The following is a 17,070-nucleotide window of genomic DNA, read 5'->3' on the forward strand; positions in this document are numbered from 1 at the left end:
TGCACTTTCCACGGCAGGTCTTTACTGAGGAACTCAGGGAGGCTCCCTGACCCCAGGGCTGAGGGCCCAAAAGGCACACGGCGGCATGGCGGCGGTGGGGGTCTCCCTCTCAGGTCGAGGCTGCCTTTGTGGACACAGCTTCCCTGCTGACCCCTCTTTGGCACTAGACTGGGCACCACGGTGCCCTCATGCCTGGTGGCCCCAGGGTCCGTCGCCCCTGGGGCCAGCCCTCCCCCACCCACACTCTGGTGATCGGCAGTGTAGGCTGGTGGGGTGGTGGGCGGGCCAGGGGCTGGCTGACCAGGTGCTCCCGCTGGCAATGGAGATGTCTACAAACAGGAATCCAATAAATTAGCTTGGAGAAGCGGGGAGGGACGGGGCTACATTCTTATTATGGCTCGGTAGGAAAAGCTGTGCAATTCTTTTCCTTGTGGATTCTACAGAATGACGGGTGGCGGGGGGGGGGGCCACGAATGAGGGGCTGTGTCTCATTCTGAGGGTCTCACTTGGCTGTTTTTACAGCAAAAAGGGCATCCCAGGGGATGGGAGCCTTGCTGGGTCCCTGGGATGATGGCAATAGAGGCATGGACCATGATGTCTCCAAGGGACTGCAAAGCCAAGAGTGATGAGCTACAGCCTTGGGAGGTGCTGCCTGGCAAACCCCAGGGCTCCAAGGCCCAGGCTGCTGCTGGCAGCAGGGTGCGCCTCTGGCTGCTCTCCCTTCCCCTTGCTCAGGTCCCCAGGAAGGGGGCACAGGTTTTGTGGGTGGTCCCCTGGGAGGCCTGGGAGGCTGGTGAAGCATGCAGCGGGGGGTGGGGGGACATGGGGCTGGGTTGCGCAGGCGCTCTGTCTCCTTCACGTGATCCGAGGGTTGGGGTGGGGGTGGAGGGGGGCCAAGGGCCAAGTAAGAGAGAGCCAGGGCCCTCGGTCAAGTGGCAGCGCCCTGGTTGGCCCCGGGGCCCTGGCCCAGGATCTGGCAGAGCTCCTGGAGGCGCCGCTGCATCTTGGGGATGCCCGCCAGCTGCTGCTCGAGCCGCTGCTTCTCCTCAGTCAGGCTCAGGCGGGCAGCCGAGTCCAGTTTCTCGAACTTCCAGCCACCTTCCCCGTCGAACTGCAGCAAGTGGGTGTGGTACTTCCTGCGTCAGGAGAGGGACCCAGAGGAGGCACTCAGCGGGTGGCCAGGACCCTTGGCCAGAGTCCTGTGGGAAGGGAGGGCACACCTACCACAGGGAGGGTCGGTGGGTGATGGAAAGCAGCGCGATGCCTGCGTCCTTGGCCGCCTGGAAGATCTTGCCTTCCACGTCGATGCTCACGGCGCTGGTACACTCATCCAGGAGAGCGTACTTGGGCCTTGGGGGTGTGGCCATGTGGGTGAGGCTGTGGGCCTCTGGGGCCAATGCCCCAGGCTGGTCCCAGCCCCTCAGGTGGAGGCGGGGAGCCTGACCCCCAGTCCTGCCAGGCCCCCAGGGCTGGGGCCAGGCCTCCGAGCAGTTCTGCTCTCCCCGCTTTAGGAGGTCCCAGGGAAAGAGGTTCGGGGAACTCCCGGTGCCCGAGGGAGCCCAAGCACCCGGGACTGGGAGGCTGGCAGCTCACCTGTGGTAGAACATGCGGGCCATGCCAACTCTCTGCTTCTCGCCTCCCGACAGGACGTCTTTCCAGTCGCACACGGCCTCCCAACCTGGCACAGGACAAGGGTTGACGTTCAGTTCAAGAGGGCTGGGCAGCATCTGCAGAAGGACCCGGGCATGGTGGGTGTGGTAGGAAGGCTTGGGGTTGCTCAAAGGAATACAGACACAAGTGAGAGCAGAATATGGCAGGGAAAGGTCGGCCACTGGGGACGTCTGCGGACACTGTATTAGTCCAAAAGGACTCGGTCCAGATTTACACACATTTCCTCCAATAGACACCGGGCAGTCCTCACCTGCAGGCCCTGAGGATGCCACCCACCGCATGTGGACACTGGGTCTTCTTAGGAGTGGTTGAGTTAAAGGGAGGTCACGAGGGTGGTCCTAATCCAATGGGACTGTGTCCTTATAAAAGGGGACACTTGGAGATGCAAACACACATGAAGGAAAGATGACGTGAAGACACAGGGCACAGACGGCCTCTCCTATCCCAGGAGAGAGGCCTGGAAGACACCCTCCCTCACGGCCAGCAGGAGGAACCGACCTTGCCCACGCCTGGATCATGGACATCCAGCCTCCACGACTGGGAGACAATACGTTTCTGTTGTTTGTCCCACCCAGTCTCTGGTGCCAGCAAAATCACACAGGACCTAACGGGGCTAATGAAGTGCCAGTGGGCAGCAGTCAAGGCAGAGCCCCAAGAATGGCTCTGGTGGTCTCTCTGGAAACCTTCTCACCCACTGGGATGAGGCCTGTGTGTCCCAGTGTGAAGCATGTCAGCAAGGCTCAGGAGAACTCCTTGGATGAGGAGGGAAGTGGGTGATTCATGAGAAACACCTCCTGGCTTGCTCCCTCCACTCTCTTTCCAGAGAACTAGAACTTTCGGTAGGGCATGTGGCCACCCACCAAAAAAAAAACAAAACAAAACACTTCAATGCCCAAGTTGCCCCGATGGGAGGTTTAACCACAGAATTGAATCCTGGCCAATGGGGTGTACGTTTAAGGGTTACACATGTGGCAGCTTCTGAAACTTTCTTTAAAAGACAGCATTTACTCAGTGATTGCCCCCACCTCACCTCTATCCTATGGCCCAGGATATGTGATGTGATAGCATCCACTGTGGACTGCGAAGTGACCTCAGGAATGGAGACCACATACAGCAGTGACCCAGGGGCCTTTATGGGGTGGGGCAATCCCCGCCAACTGTGGCCTGACTTCCTCAGGACTTCTATGTCCCAGTAAGATAAACTCGTAAATGATCTGAGCCACTGTTGGTGGGTAGTTCTGTTACTCACAGCTGAACTCGATGCTAATGGGGTGTAACAGCCAGCCTCGGGGACCCCAGGCACTCAGGGACACATGTGGAGCCCAGGTGGAGGGGAGCGCTCCCAGGGTGAGCAAAAGGGGCCCCAGCAGGCCAGGAGGAAGAAAAGTGAAATGAAGTCGCTCAGTCGTGGCCAACTCTTTGTGACCCCATGGACTGGAGCCTACCAGGTTCCTCTGTCCATGGGATTTTCCAGGCAAGAATACTGGAGTGGGTGGCCATTTCCTTCTCCAGGAGATCTTCCCAATCCAGGGATCAAACCCGGGTCTCTGCATTGCCAGGAGGAAGCTGAGGATAAAGCTTTTCAGGGATCATGGCAACCAGGGGCCCCAGAGGAGCCGGCCCTTTGAATCCACTGTCTGTGGCCCCTTTCTGCACAGGCGATGACACCTGTCAGCCCTGAGCTTGAGACTAGCACCTGCCCCTTCTACAGGTGGAGGGCATGTCCAGGAGTCAGGTTTGGCTCAAAGTTAAGCTGCCCCTCAGTGGCCAAGGCAGGACTCTGACTTCTATCATTCAGCTTTCAGTACAGAAATCCCAAAATTGGCAGTTGGGCCACCCTACCCTCCTCTGGGCACCGTGGGCATTTAAAGATCAACCTGAGAGGCCCCCGAGTACTGGCCTGTCCCTCCTTCCTGTGGTCTCTTCCCAGGGGACACAGCCCCAGGCTGGAGGCAGACACATGGGAGGGCAGGCGTCCCCTCCACCTCCACTGTTGCCATGTACATGCTAGGCTGCCCTGCCCACACCTGGGCTCCATCCTCTCACTGAAATGCCTAACGTACCTGTGCATTCCCTGCCTGGCCCGAGGGGGCCTTGCCTGCCCCTGAGCCCACCGCCTGGAGACAGTGCCCCTCTGGATGCCCCTGCCAGGGTTGGCTCCCTTCCACGCTCAGGCTGTCTGGAGTTGTGTGCTTCCTGTGGGTCCTCCACCAGGGTGAGGCTCTCCTGACTCCACTGCACTTTGGACTACTGCACGTTGCTTGGGGTCATCTTCACCCCGGGGTGGGGGAGGCTAGGAGGGAGGCAGGGGCGGCACTGGTGGGTGGGGATGCCCCTTCCCCTACCTCCTTCCCGCTGCAGGATGTGGTTCAAGTGCACGATGTCCAGAATGCCTTCCAGATGCTCCTCGGAATAGCCCTTCCGGCGCATGTCTTCCACTGAGTCGGGGTAGATAACCTGGTCGCGCAAGGAGCCCACGGACATGTAGGGCCTGCAGGAGAGCCGGGTGGCCATGGAGGCAAGGCTGGCACCTCGGTGGGGGGGACCGATCAGAGGGTGGCACACCCACCCCTTGGCAGACTCAGACACACTCACGTGTGCACATGTGCCCCATGGCAGTGAGGCTTCTGGGCCAGCGGGTTGTGGTAGGGGACTGGCAGGTGGAGGTGCGCAGCCCCTCTGACCCCAGGGGCAGCCTACTGTCACCCTCAGCCCCCTTGGATCAGAGTGGGCAGGGGGTGCTACTCACCTCTGAGGGATGTAGAACATGCGCTGGGGTGGGGGCTTGTAGAGCACGCCACCGTATGTGGGCCACAGCCCGCCCAGGATCCGAAACAGGGAGCTCTTGCCGCACCCGTTGGGGCCAGTGATGAGCAGGTGCATGCCTTCTTCCACCTGTGGGGGCGGCAGGCAGCTGTGGGCATGGCCCAGGGCCCCTCCCCTCACCTGTGGCTGACCTGCCGGCCTCAGAGAACACCCTGAACCTGGCCCACACCCACCCTCCATCTCTGGCTGCGGCACGGCAGAGCCCCTGGGGCAGGCTCTGGGGTTCAGCTGCAGGGCCCTGGCTTGTCCCTGACGCACGCCAGAGACCACGGGGACAGCAGGACAGCCTGTCCTTCCATGGCCCAGCAAACAGTCAGCGGTACCCCCAGCACACCCGGAGGCCATGTGGGCAGCAAGTGCTTTGGGCTCCACAAAGAGCTTGACATCTGCTGATCTGGAGACATTTGGGGGGTGCTGCTGTCTGCAGGGTGGGGACGGCATTGAAGGCACAGCTCCCCGATCCCCCCCACCACCACCACCTTGTGTGATTTTACCGCAAGACCCCGGGCCTTCCAGCTAGGGCGGTCCTCTCACCATCCCAGAGCATGTGTCTCAGGCGGTCTCCCTCGCCCCCTTCCCTGAACCTCTGCTATTGCCCTTCTTACCCCATCACCTGGCTGAACAGGGCCGGGGGCTCCCCGTCCCTAACCTAACCAGAGCCCAACTCCACCAGTGGCTCTGTCAGGATGGAGCTCTTTCTCAGCCCCCGGACCCCACTCCCTCGCCTCACCTCACCTTCTAACTAGCTGCCCACCTGGGCTTCCCCTGGGCCTGCCTGGCAACCGTTCAACCTGGATAAACTGGCCGTCAGTGGCACCCCAATCTCCCAAAGGTGACTACTCCCAGGGGTAATGGCGATCATACCACTGCTCTGTGCCCAGCCTCTAGCTGGCAGCCTGCCCACCTGCCCAGAGGCTCCTGGGTGAAGCTTCATGTGACTTCTCTGCCCCCAGAGCTGGTGAGCTGTGGTTCTTGCTGAAACTGGAGAGCCATCTGACCCAGGCTCTTTGTGACCCTTAAGGGCTTCCCTGATTTACCTCTGGTTTACATTGCCCAGCCTGGAGCTCAGGGAACATTAGGTGAACGAATGAATGACTCCCATCCCCAGAATGCCCCTTTAGTCCATCACTCCGTCCAAAGCCCTGGCTAGGCACACGGGTGACTGGTGGCTCTCAGCCCCCAGGGAGTCCTGTCCACAGACAGCCTGCATCGTAGATGAGAGCTCTCCCAAGGGGCCAGGCCATGCCCACCACCTATCTGCCTTGGGGGCCTCTCGCAGCAGATGGGTGGGACAGCATGCCCAGGTTGGTAGAACCAACCTGGGAACAGAGTTGGACCAGAGTCCCCAAGTCCTGGGCTTCTCAGGCATGGGGCGGGGTGTGGGGTGCTGGCAATAATATGGCCAGGAACCTATGGGTGACTCTTGCCCAATCCTGGTAATCACAAGGCTCTTTTATCAGCTCTGACTCCATTGCCCCAGAACTAATAAGCAGACACATTGCTCTTTCACCTTCAGCTTCAGCTGCCTGCCACGTAGACCTGGGGTCAATGGCTACTGACAACACAAGGCAGGATGACCAGGCTGGGTCCTAAGGGCTGAGACTTGCGGGTGGCTTGCGGGTGCAGAAGGCCAGGCCCGGGGCCTCAGGGTTGGCTTCAGCCCCACCCGAGCTTCTGGGCTGGTGCTTGGCTGTGCCTTCTACTTACCCTGATGTTGAGACTGGCCACCACCACCTCCCCAGTGGGTGTGATAATGGGGATGTTCTCACACACGATGCCCTGTTCCACATCCACCACTTGGCCTGGAGAGAGGGCGTGAGGCAGAGAGAGGGGGGTGGAGTGCTCCCCCATCTTCTGCTGGCTTCCATGGGTCCCCACCTCCTGGCAGCCCGCCAGTGTGTGGCTTTACCATGCGCCCCTTGCTGTGCTCGGGGCTGGGGAGAGGGACAGTGTCTGCTCCTGCCCTGCAGTGCCCCCCAACACCAGCTCCGATGCTTGGGGCCTCTTCCACAGCATGCCCCCCCAGCCCCTACTCCACTCAGGGGCCACCCTCCACCTTTTTTGCAAAGAGAAATCCTGGCCAGGGCTATTGCTTTGGGAAGGAGGGCAGTGGGGACCACAGCTTGCCCGGGAAGCCCTCCAGGGCACACCAGGCAGTGGTGGGAGGGCTGGGACCTGTGGGGCCTCTTTGGGGAGGGCGACCTTACCTCGGATCTGCAGGGGCCCCTCCACGCGGACGCCAGACCTCATGACGGCCCCAGACCCTGCCTGCATATCCTCCAGCTCCCCGGGCCTCTTGAAACGGCACTGCTGGACATCTTCAAACACCTGGAACATCTCGTAGACCCTGGCTGTGTAGCCAGCCAGTTCTGTGACCTGCAGAGAGGGTGATCCTGGCTTAGCCTCTGCCAGCAGGGGTGGAGGGGAGAGGGCACAAATGGGGTTGGGGGAGGGCTGGGGCATGGGCTGGACCGGGGGCTACCTCCTTGTAGGATGACATGACCCGCTCGATGGCATCTGCGGCAGCGGTGAGGAGGTTGCGGGCGATGGTGAAGGCTTCCGTGCGCTCGCTCACCAGTTCCCCCTCCTTCATCGCTCGGGCCGCCTTCTTCACCGTCTCTGAGTCTACAGAGCATGGTGGGGGTGGGTGGGGTGGGTGGGGAGGGGGCAAGGACAGTGGAAAATCAAAACTGACCCACTAGGGGAGAGAGGAAGTCCCTCTACCACATGGTGCTTGGACAACCGGGTCTCCATGTGCCAAAGACGAACCTCGACCTCACACAACACACAAAAACAAACTCAAAGAGGAGCCCTGGCCTGCACACAGAGCTAAGACTACGTAACTCTTAGAAGAAAGCACTTCGGCATTAGGTACAGCTCCTTGAATAGGACACCAAAAGCAAAACAGAGAAGGGAGCTTCACCGAAGAGAAAAAGTTGGGGGCACCAAAGTAAATCATCCACAAAGTGAAAACACAGCCTATGGACTGGAAGAAAGTATCTGCAAATCATGAATCCGATAAGGGCCTAGGTCCCAGAATACATAAAGAACTTTGTCAATTCAATAGTAAGGAGATAAACCCAAGCAAACAGTGGGCAAAGGATCTAAATAAACGTTTCCATCTTAAGATACACAGATGTATATAAACATGTGAAAAAATGTTGATAGACCCTGTTTTACCCTCATCTCTCCCCTTGATGGTGTATTCTCTGGCCATCCTCAATGCCACTATTTAAAGGAGCCCGCTCCTGTCTTGACTTGCTTTTTTCTTTTCTGTCTCAGTTGAGACCTTATGGTTGCCCAGTGCAACCCTCTTTTGTCCATGGCTTTGACTCTCTTGATCCTAGGGTCCCCTAGAGGGGCAAGGCTTTTATACAAGGAATGTTCTCTAAATGGTGATGGAAGCAAAACAGGCTGACTCTGAAGGTTAACTCTATCCATGGGCATAAACGGTTCTGAGCCAGGAGCCCTCAAGGATATGATGGTGAGGGTGGGGTAGGAAGGGGCAGAAAGGTTAGGGCAGGTACAATAGGGGGTAGACAATGCTAGACCGCTGGCCAGAGCACCAGGAATCCAGGGCACTGGGCAGGGGAGGGGACTGGCGATTCTGAGAATCTAAGATCCCAGACCTTCCTTCCAACCGTCCTAGCCAGGGCGGGGGAGGGGGGAACACAAACCATCTTCTCCAGATGTCCTGAGAGCTTGAAAGGGACTGCACACAAAGGGGAATGGTCTGCGGGGACCCTGGCAACAGCGGGTACATCCCTGGAGACAGCATAACCCTCTGCCGCTTTCCTCAGTGCCTGCAGCTAGACACTCGACAGCTATTCCTGGCCAGGTGGCCCCTCCCTGGCCTTCTAGCTTGGAGGTGCCAGCAGGCCAGAAGGGCAAAGTTAGCTACATCTGTTTTCCCTGATGATCGCCTGCCTCCTTACCTCATTCCCAGTGCTCTCCAGTTTGCAGTTACTGGAGACACAGCAGGGACAAAACAGATTTAGGCCAGATACAAAAACAGATACACTTCTGACTTCCTTGAGTCTGGCCACGAAGGTGGGCATAGGAGCTGAGGCCTCTGAATTGCCCACAAAGCCCAAGATGGCAGAGGCTCCAGAAGTCCTAGGCCTGTAGAGAAGGGAAGTGGCCGCAGGCGCTTCCTCCCAGAAACTGAAGGTTGGTTTCCTCCTGGGTCCCTTCCCGTGCTCCTGGCCTAAATCAAGGCCACCCTTTGAATAGATCCATTGGTGGAAACAACGACCGCCTCCAACTAGATCTTTCCTCTTGGCAGAGAGAGACAGCTGAGGGTACGGAAGCCCCAAGAGAGAGGCACCGATACAGACACAGAGAGAGATGCTTCTGGTTCTGGAACGTGCACGTCAGGCTCACTCTCTTTACATAGTACTGGAAACCCTCTAACTACCCAACTGCACAAGATACAACACCTTTTCCATAGGAGCTGTGCTTGCAGGAAAGCGAGGGAAATTCCCAGGAGCGAGAAGAGAAGCTAGCAGCTAGTGCTCCTGTGATGTCCCTGGAGACAGAGATGGGAGCTGCTGTCACAAAGCCAGGGCTCAAGATGCAAGGTCTCCTCTCCGAACTGGTGATTATGTGTCTAGGGCTCAAATTAATATCACTTTCAAGTTCAGGAACCCCTCTACCCCAAGTGGAGAAGTTAACAGGAAATGGCCGCCAAACGGTTCATTACCTGGGAGCTCAGCTAAAACCAAAGTCAATGAGTGTTCTGGGGAATCCTACCCTCCAGTGCTTGCTAAGCCCACAAGGACCTTGAGCAAAGAAGACCAGAAGCTGGAAGATGAAATTGGCTTACACTCTCAAGAATTCAGACAACCAAATGGCTGGATAAATAGTGAAGTGGCTCAGTCATGTCTGACTCTTTGTGACCCCATGGACTGTAGCCTACCAGGCTCCTCCGTCGTCCCATGGGATTTTCCAGGCAAGAGTACCGGAGTGGGTTGCCATTTCCTTCTCCAGGGGGATCTTCCTGACCCAGGGATTGAACCCAGGTCTCGAATCGCTGGATAGAGACCTTGGAATAAGCATGATTAGTATGGTAGCTGGCCGAAAAGGGGCAGTCAGAGAGATGAGAAAAGCAGACAAACACAGCTTGAAATTTCTATTTTCAAATGTCTATTTAAAAGAGAATCAAGTAGAACTTTACAGAAAAAAAATTGAAAATTAAAATAATTCAAATTAGATGCAGCCAAAGAGAAAACTAGCCAATGAGTGAGCAGGAAAATAGGAAGACCCCTCCCAGAATTTAGCACAGACAGTGCGAGGTGGGGAATGGGGCAGACAGAGGCCAGAAGGAAAGAGCACACAGGACGAGAGAGGAATTCATTCAATTCATTCAAATATTTGAAAAGGGAACAGCTGAGAACTTTCCATGATGGAAGCAATCTGAGTGACGGAACAGTCTGGATAGTCACAGGACATACAAGAAGTTTCAAGCAGAATAAATGGAAACACACGGGCTAACACCTCCCAGAGAAACTGCAGAGAAAAAGGTCTAACCAGGGAGACCACAGCTGAGAGCAGTTAAGCTGATGGCAGGTTTTCCAATAGAGGCAATGGGATGTTGTCAACGGGCTAAAGAGAGACCAATGGACCGCCTCAACTTCCTCATCCAACTGAACTTCAGTTGTGGGGGGGGGAGGGTAAAATAAAGACATTTTCAGGCAACAAAATATTCTCAAAGCTCCCTTGACAAAAGCCTCACGGTAAGAACTTCTGAAGGACGTCTGTCCGAAGGAGGGTTACCGGCCTGCAGGGAAGGGCTTTCCTAGAAAAAACTGTAGAGAAAGAGAACCACAAAAAAAGCAGAAACTCACGGGCGAATCTGAACATGCAGTGACCCGATAAAGCCATGGCAAACTTGATGGTGGGCTGGTCCTCCAAAATATGGTAAGCAAGGGCTGGGATGAGGAGGAGCTATTGGTTAACCCAGACTTCTCCCAAGTATGCACATTAACTTTCGAAGGGCAACCACGAAGACTGCAAATAGAATGAATTCCTTGCAAACTGGTAGAGGAACAAACTGGGAATCCTTCACAGTCCCCTAGGCCTCAAGGAAGAGGGTCCTGCCCTTGACAACCTGCAAGAGCTATTGCGGGCATGGGAAAGCCCAGGTTTGAGCCAGAAAGGGGTTCCTTGAACATACTTCCCCATCCTCCCACTGCCAAGATGGGTCAAGACAGGGCCAGATGGGCAACTGTGCAGATGCCTGTTGAAGGGTGTTCCTGAACTGCCATCCTTGGGCTTGGCTGAGTGGGACCAAGAAGCGTGAGATACTGTAAGGGGGAACCACATGTAGAGTGGCAGAGAGGAGCTCTGGGAGGGTGTGACCTCGGACGTTTCCTGAGGGTGCCAGCTGGGGTCCCCAGCAGTAGAAGAGGCAGGTGGGCCAGCTGGGCACTGGGCCCTCCCAAGCCTAGCCCAGTGGTCCAGAAGGCCGGCCCCCTCTCACCTGACTCTGAGTAGCCAGTGGCAGTGATGATGGGGACAGCCACCATGAGCAAGCCAGAGGCGCTCCACACGTACTTCATGAGGAACTGCTCCAGCATGACATACCACAGGCGTTCCAGCAGAATAAGGTTGATCTGGGAAGCCAGGTCCTGGTAGGAGTGCTGCAGAAGGGCCAGCTCCACCTGTGGGGAAGGGGTGCCGGAGACCCAGAGGTGTGGCAGTCAGTCCCCCGGGGCAACAGCGAGCATCCCTGAGTGCCAGGCTACACAGGCCATGGCATTCAAAGGCCATGACGGGGCTGAGAGCTGGGGCTTAGGACTGGGCCATGCTTGATGAGTCAAAGCATTGTTTACCAGAATTGGCTTTGCTTAATGGCTCAGCCTACCTGGTCTAAATGCCATACCTCTTGCCACCTCCAGGCTGTGTGAGCTGGAGCAGGTCACTTTCCCTGTCTGGGTTACCATGGACGGGGGACAGGTCTCAAACTCAGGGGAGGTATGGCATAGACAATGCAGAGCTGGGGTACAACGGCAGTGAAGGGGCTCACCCCCTCATTTCTGAGGCTCCCACCCCTTTTCCACTGTCTCTTCAGTTGGGATGTTCACCGTGCCCCCTTTCTGCCCCAGAGAGTTTTTCAACACGGGCTGAGGGCAGCCACCTTGCCCATTTCTTTGAGCAACTGCGGAGGGGTCACCCTGAATGAAGCGGAGGGGAGTGCAGGAAACACAAAGGCAATAGCTGGTTTCAAAGAACGTGCTCCGGTCATCTCTACCTCCATAGGCCCTGGCCTCCCTTTCCTTTCCCACAGTTCCTCTGGGTGATAAACTTGCACTGTGTCCTCCCATTGTGATCGGCAGGGCACACTCCCAAGCAAGCTCGTTCAGGCATCACCCCCAGTGGACAGCCCCACACCCAAGCCAGCTGAGGACGCCAGCCCGCCAGCCAGGCCACGAGGGGACCTGCCCTGCTTGCTTGTGCACTGGCCACCACTTGCCATCTCAGGAGAGAGTGGGCGAGAAACAGGCTCTCTGGGACAGCAGCAGTTAGATGGGCTGGAGTGGCCAAGAAGCAGTCGCAGCAAGGTGGCCATTGGGTCCTGGATGGCTTGGTAGGGGCGCCTGCTCTGATCCTGTCTCCCTACCCAACGGACAAGAGCTGCCCAGCCTGGAATAGTTTCCTTTGCCAATTCACCATGTTATAGCTGACTCTTGACTTGATTCTCACCACGTCCCATTGTATGTGTATTCTCCTGTCTGTGGTAGCCCAGACAGGCAAAGTGACCTGCTCCAGTTCACACAGCCTGGAGGTGGCAAGACATATGGCATTTGGACCAGGTAGGCTGAGCCATTAAACAAAGCCAATTCTTGTGAACGATGCTTTGACTTATTAAGAAAGTCTACCCGTGCTCAGGCTAATAAGAGGTTGGATGTGTTGGTATGAGCCCGTGTAATAACCCTTCTGTGGAGAAGGAAATGGCAACCCACTCCAGTATGCCTGCCTGGAAAATCCCATGGATTGAGGAGCCTACCTACAGTCCATGGGGTCGCCAAGAGTTGGACACGACTGAGTAACTTCATTTCACTTTTCACTTTCATGCACTGGAGAAGGAAATGGCAACCCACTCCAGTATTCTTGCCTGGAGAATCCCAGGGACAGAGGAGCCTGGTAGGCTGCCATCTATGGGATCGCACAGAGTCGAATACAACTGAAGTGACTTAGCAGCAGCAGCAGCAGCAATAACCCTTCTCCTTGACATCCCAGGAATAGCAAAATACTCGGCGGTCTGCCCTCCAGTCAGCCAGCTACCTCTGCCCCAGCCTGCTGATCTGAGCCTGGGCCAGTGTCCATGGGGACATCAGCCAATGGGACTGGGCTGAGCCACGTGCCCGCACAGTGAGGGCAATCAAGCCACCCATGAAGGCCCATCACATCACACAGCCCTTTGCCCGAGGCCTTGACAGACAGGTTGGGGACGTACATCAGGCCCCTCCCACCCCAGCTGGTGAATCTGCCCCAAGTACATGCTATTTCCTGAAACTAACCCAGAGGAAATCCTTCAAAGAGCTAGTGATTCTCCCTTCTTCCCACCTCCCCTGTCCCCAGCTAGGTCTTGGGCATCGCTCTGCCGTTCCTGAAGTGAGCACGTCTACTCTGAGCGCCCTGGCGATCCAGGCTCGTGCTGGGAGCTGGCAAGAGTGCCAGCTGGGGCTGACAATGTAGCTGCGGGGAATGTGCCAAGTGCCTCACCCAGGGCCACGGCTGCCTGCCAAGACCCTGCGTCCCTGGAGCACAGGGGAGGAGGACGGGGGTTGCGGCTGCAGATCCGGCCCTTTTTCTCCTTATCTGGAGCCCAGCCGGGAATGCCCCTATCTGCTCAGGGATAAGTCTTAAAAAAAAAAAAAAATCAGGGACAAGCCTGCCTCCCTGCCTGATAAGATGGGCTGCCAATGAGACAAGGTCGAGGACACAAGGCCATCTGACCTAGGGAGGATCCATGGGCCTTCAGGAGCTGGATGCCATTGTACCCCTCCCCCAGAAGCACTGGGGAACCGAAACCAGAGTCGCAGAGAACCTAGCCGGAGGCAGCTGCAACCCAGGCAGGAGGAGGGGAGGGGCCGGAGCACTGGCCTGGAGTAACCTCTCCCAGGCCCCGGCTCCTGGCCCTAGCCGGCTGGCCGCTGACCCAGCCTGCTGGGGAGCTGCACGGCTGGGACCTGGGCGGAAGGGCGGCCACACTGGGGGCAAGGTGGCCGCTGGGAGGGCAGGAAGTGCGTCCTGCTGCAGTGGCGGCTTGGGCCCCGGCACCCCTGGCTGGGGCCTCGGGGAGGCAGCCAAGCCCGCAGCCAGGCCAGCCTTTGGGCTCCGGAGGGGGGAGAAGCTTGATCTGGAGCGCTGAGATCCGATCGACACACCGAGCACTGCTGCTTGTTAACCTCCGCTTGGGCTGAGTCATGCCCATAATGCCCACTTGCCCGGCCGGACGCCGGGCTTCAAAGGGCCTGGGGGAATAGGAGGGGGCCAGACAGCAGGCTGCATCCTGTCATCCCTGCCCCCAGATGGCAGGAGCCCCTTCTCTGTTGGCTGCAGGCAGGGGGCAGGCTGGGAGCTCTTGGGTCTCCCATCACTAGGGTCCACAGCCCTAAGGCCAGGACAAGGGAGGTGGAGAGGAAGCAGAAGTGACCCAGGACAGTCTCCACCCAGCCTTCCTGCTTCTCCATTTCTGTGCCGATCCGGGCTGCCCACGGCCCTGGTCGTCCACAGCCTCCCTCTCCCATGGCCAGCCCACACCTGTGCCATCAGCCATAGGCAGCCCCAGGCCTTCCTGCCCCGGACTCCCCCAGCCACGCGCTTTCCGGCCCCAGGAGCAGCCCCACCTCATGGCCCCCGTAGAAGGCAATCTCCTCTGAGTTGGCCACCACTCGGGAGTGCATGTAGCGCAGCTCTCCCTTGCGCCGCGCCTCCTCAGCCACCAGCTCCCCGAACTTGGGCGAGAAGGCTCGCAGCACATTGGCCGTGAGGAAGACCACGAGGCCAGCGATGGCCGAGGGCCAGGCTGTGCCAGCCCCGCGGGAGCGGGCTGCTCGAACCAGGGTGTAGGTGGTCACAGCCACGTCCAGGAGCGGCTTGGTCAGGTTGGAGTAGAGGTGGGCCACGGAGGCAGCGAAGGCCACCACGTCCTCCGTCAGGGACTGGTCTGGGTTGCGAAGCCGCCCGTCCATGTTGCTGACCCGGTAGTAGGTCTGCTGGGAGAAGTAGAGACTGTAGGCATGGGCCACCAGCCGGCTGCGGAATGCCAGGGCCAACTGGCCCTCCAGGTAGCGGATGGCACTGTTGATGAAGGTGGCAGGCAGTGCGATGAGCAGCCACTGCACGAGCTGCCAGCTGAAGGCCTGAGGGTCCTTGCGCACGATGCAGCGGGCCAGCCGGCCGTCCAGGCGGGCTACGTACACCGACAGGAAAGTCCGGCTCACCAGGGCGGCCGAGTGCAGCGCCAGCAGCCCCGTCTCCCGGCACAGGATCCTGGGGAATAGCAGCCGCAGGAGCCATAGGAGCCGCTGCAAGAACACCTGGTTGACACCGGCCTTGGCCGCTGAGGCCACGGGGGCACCGGAGACGTCTGGTGCGGGCTCCCCATCCACCGCCGGCGCTTGAGGGCCCCTGGCCGGAGCCAGGCACTGGCGCACCAGAGGGTAGAGTTTGTGGGCTCCATAGGCCATGAGGGCCAGGACCACGGCAGTACGCTTCAGCGTGGTCACCCGCGAGGCTCTGGGGGTAGAGAGCACCGTCATGTCACCTGGGCTGGACTCACGGGACCGGGACGGGTGCCTGAGGCGGCAGAGGAGGCAGGTGGCTGCAAGGGTGGTGGCTCTGACCCCGGGCTCGTTGTCTAGGCAACTGGAGACCTCGCAGTGGTCCCTGAGACTGTCGCTTTAGGCCACCCGGGTGGCGCTGGGGCCCCTGGCGCGGGTGGGCTCAGGGCCCTCCAGGGTCACGGCCTCTTCAGGCGGCCGAAGTGGAGGAACTTGTCAGTCCCTTGGCCCTTGGGGTCAGAGCCTCTAGAGGTCTCCGGCCGAGGGCGTCTTTTTCTCTCCACCTCCTACTCCTCCTCCCCTGGTAGCGCCCCTCCCTGGGATACCGGCCGCGTCCGTCCGCTCCACAGCCCGGCTGAAGCGACTGTGACTCCGCCACCCGCCCAGAATCCCCACCTACCCACCCACCCCTCCCCAGGGGCGAGTCGGGGGAGGGGGAGGAGGCGGAGGAGGGGCGGGAGGCGGAGCCCAGGCACGGGCCGCCCCACCCCGTTCTCGCCCCACGGTGGGGCCCCGCCCCCTCCCCGGACCACAGAGACGCCGGAGGACCGCGCGGGCTAGAGAAGCGGCACCTCGCCTTCCCGCCAAGGCCGGGGACCCGTCTCTCCGCGCGCGCGCGCGAGGCGTGGCTCCTTCCCCAGTCCCAGACGTCGGGAGCCTCGGTTCGGGGGCGGGGCCTCCGGGGCCTTGTGGCGGTTGGGGGCGGGCCGGGACTGGCCGGGCGCTTCCGGTTCCGGCCGCGGGGAAGGGGCGGGGCCGGGCTGGTGGTGGGAGAGTTTGGCGACGACTGGGCGTGCGTGGTGACTCTGGAGAACTCGGTGAGCGGACTCGCGCGCCGCGCTGGGCTTCCGGGCCGCCGAGGTCCCCCGGCTCCTCGACGAGGGGGCGCGGGGAGGCCCGGTGCGCGGGGCCAGGGCCGAGGCTAGAGTGCGGGGGCGGGACCGGGCGGAGGGAAGTCAGGCTGGCGGCGGGTGGAGCCATCTCCAGGGTAGGGGGCGACGTCGAAGTCCCTCCGGAGGAGCCGGCGGGGTGGGGCTTGAGAGGGCGTGCCGGGTCGGGGCCTCGTCGAGGGGTCTTCTGGAGCCGGGTAGGCGCCGCGACCGACCTGGGAGGCCGGGAGGGGTTTCTCCGGCTTTGGAGGAGACAGTCTTCTAGAACTTTCTCTGGACGGGGCCGTGAGGTGCTGGGTTGAGACCCGCTCTTGCCCTTGGCTCCAACTCTCGTCCTCTAGGAGTCGCTCTCGGGGGCTCTCGGAGATACTGAAAGCTGAGCCGAAGGGGCGGTGGTTGGGAGGCTTTTGCGTTCCGCTCCTGCCCTGGGAGGAGCTGCTCGCTACTCCTCTGTCGGCCCGGGTGGAAGGGCCCAGAGGCATCGCAGGTTGGGAGGAAGCGCAAAGGCATTACTAGGACCGAGGCTGCGGTGTGGTGGGCGGTAGCTTGAACTGCCGATTCCCACCCACTGCTGCCAGGGTTCCGCAGGCGGAGTCTCCCGGACTCCACGGGGAGGAATTGTTTGGAAAAGTGTCTCTGGAGGTATTGGCAGCCAGGCTGCGGGGCTCGAGGGCTGGGAATGCTCTGAGGTCTAGGGCTGGTGGCTGCCGAGCTGTCACGACGCCTGTTTGTTCTGTGCTCCATCAGGAACAGGCTCACATCATCCCGGTGGAAAGCTGCTAGCAACACGATGAGTCTGCAGTGGACCGCAGTCGCCACCTTCCTCTATGCAGAGGTCTTCGCTGTGCTGCTGCTCTGCATTCCCTTCATTTCTCCCAAAAGGTATGGGCAGG

At 59.3% G+C, this 17,070-nt stretch overlaps 2 protein-coding genes across 11 annotated transcripts in view; one reads left to right on the forward strand and one right to left on the reverse strand.

Annotated features, from left to right (window-relative positions):
- Window positions 1-15,655, reverse strand: ABCD1 (ATP binding cassette subfamily D member 1). Of its 2 annotated transcripts, XM_027962918.2 has the most exons (10): window positions 14,352-15,655; window positions 10,979-11,159; window positions 6,980-7,122; window positions 6,705-6,873; window positions 6,205-6,299; window positions 4,421-4,566; window positions 4,017-4,162; window positions 1,594-1,678; window positions 1,225-1,350; window positions 1-1,136 (listed from the first exon to the last, which is right to left on the reverse strand). In XM_027962918.2, the coding sequence occupies exons 1-10, from the start codon at window positions 15,264-15,266 to the stop codon at window positions 929-931; spliced, it is 2,214 nt and encodes a 737-aa protein (XP_027818719.1). In that variant the 5' UTR covers window positions 15,267-15,655; the 3' UTR covers window positions 1-928. The 2 variants fall into 2 exon arrangements, with proteins under 2 accessions (XP_027818719.1, XP_027818720.1); XM_027962919.3 differs by lacking the exons at window positions 1-1,136; window positions 1,225-1,350 and having other exon boundaries at window positions 1,614-1,727.
- Window positions 15,656-16,060: 405 nt separating this feature from the next.
- BCAP31 (B cell receptor associated protein 31) overlaps window positions 16,061-17,070 on the forward strand; it is a 28,892-nt gene continuing 27,882 nt past the window's right edge. For 2 of the 9 annotated variants that reach the window (XM_060407441.1, XM_027963692.3), the window contains exons 1-2: window positions 16,061-16,374; window positions 16,925-17,059. In XM_060407441.1, the coding sequence (XP_060263424.1) occupies window positions 16,968-17,059 (92 nt within the window). In that variant the 5' untranslated portion in view covers window positions 16,061-16,374; window positions 16,925-16,967. Of the gene's footprint in view, window positions 16,375-16,575; window positions 16,820-16,924; window positions 17,060-17,070 lie in introns of those variants that run through there. The other 7 variants (XM_060407444.1, XM_042242015.2, XM_060407443.1 and 4 more) reach the window with 4 other exon arrangements.

Source organism: Ovis aries, chromosome X, assembly GCF_016772045.2.
Source record: "Ovis aries strain OAR_USU_Benz2616 breed Rambouillet chromosome X, ARS-UI_Ramb_v3.0, whole genome shotgun sequence".
NCBI lineage: Eukaryota > Metazoa > Chordata > Mammalia > Artiodactyla > Bovidae > Ovis > Ovis aries.

Bases quoted from the DNA above. Each gene is read 5' to 3' on its own strand.
- ABCD1 (XM_027962918.2), bottom strand. From the start codon at position 15,266: ATGACGGTGCTCTCTACCCCCAGAGCCTCGCGGGTGACCACGCTGAAG. The intron at 1,351-1,593 runs GTGAGCTGCCAG...CACACCCCCAAG, and splicing joins GCCCGCATGTTCTACCACAG to GCCCAAGTACGCTCTCCTGG. The intron at 1,137-1,224 runs GTAGGTGTGCCC...CTCCTGACGCAG, and splicing joins ACCCACCGACCCTCCCTGTG to GAAGTACCACACCCACTTGC.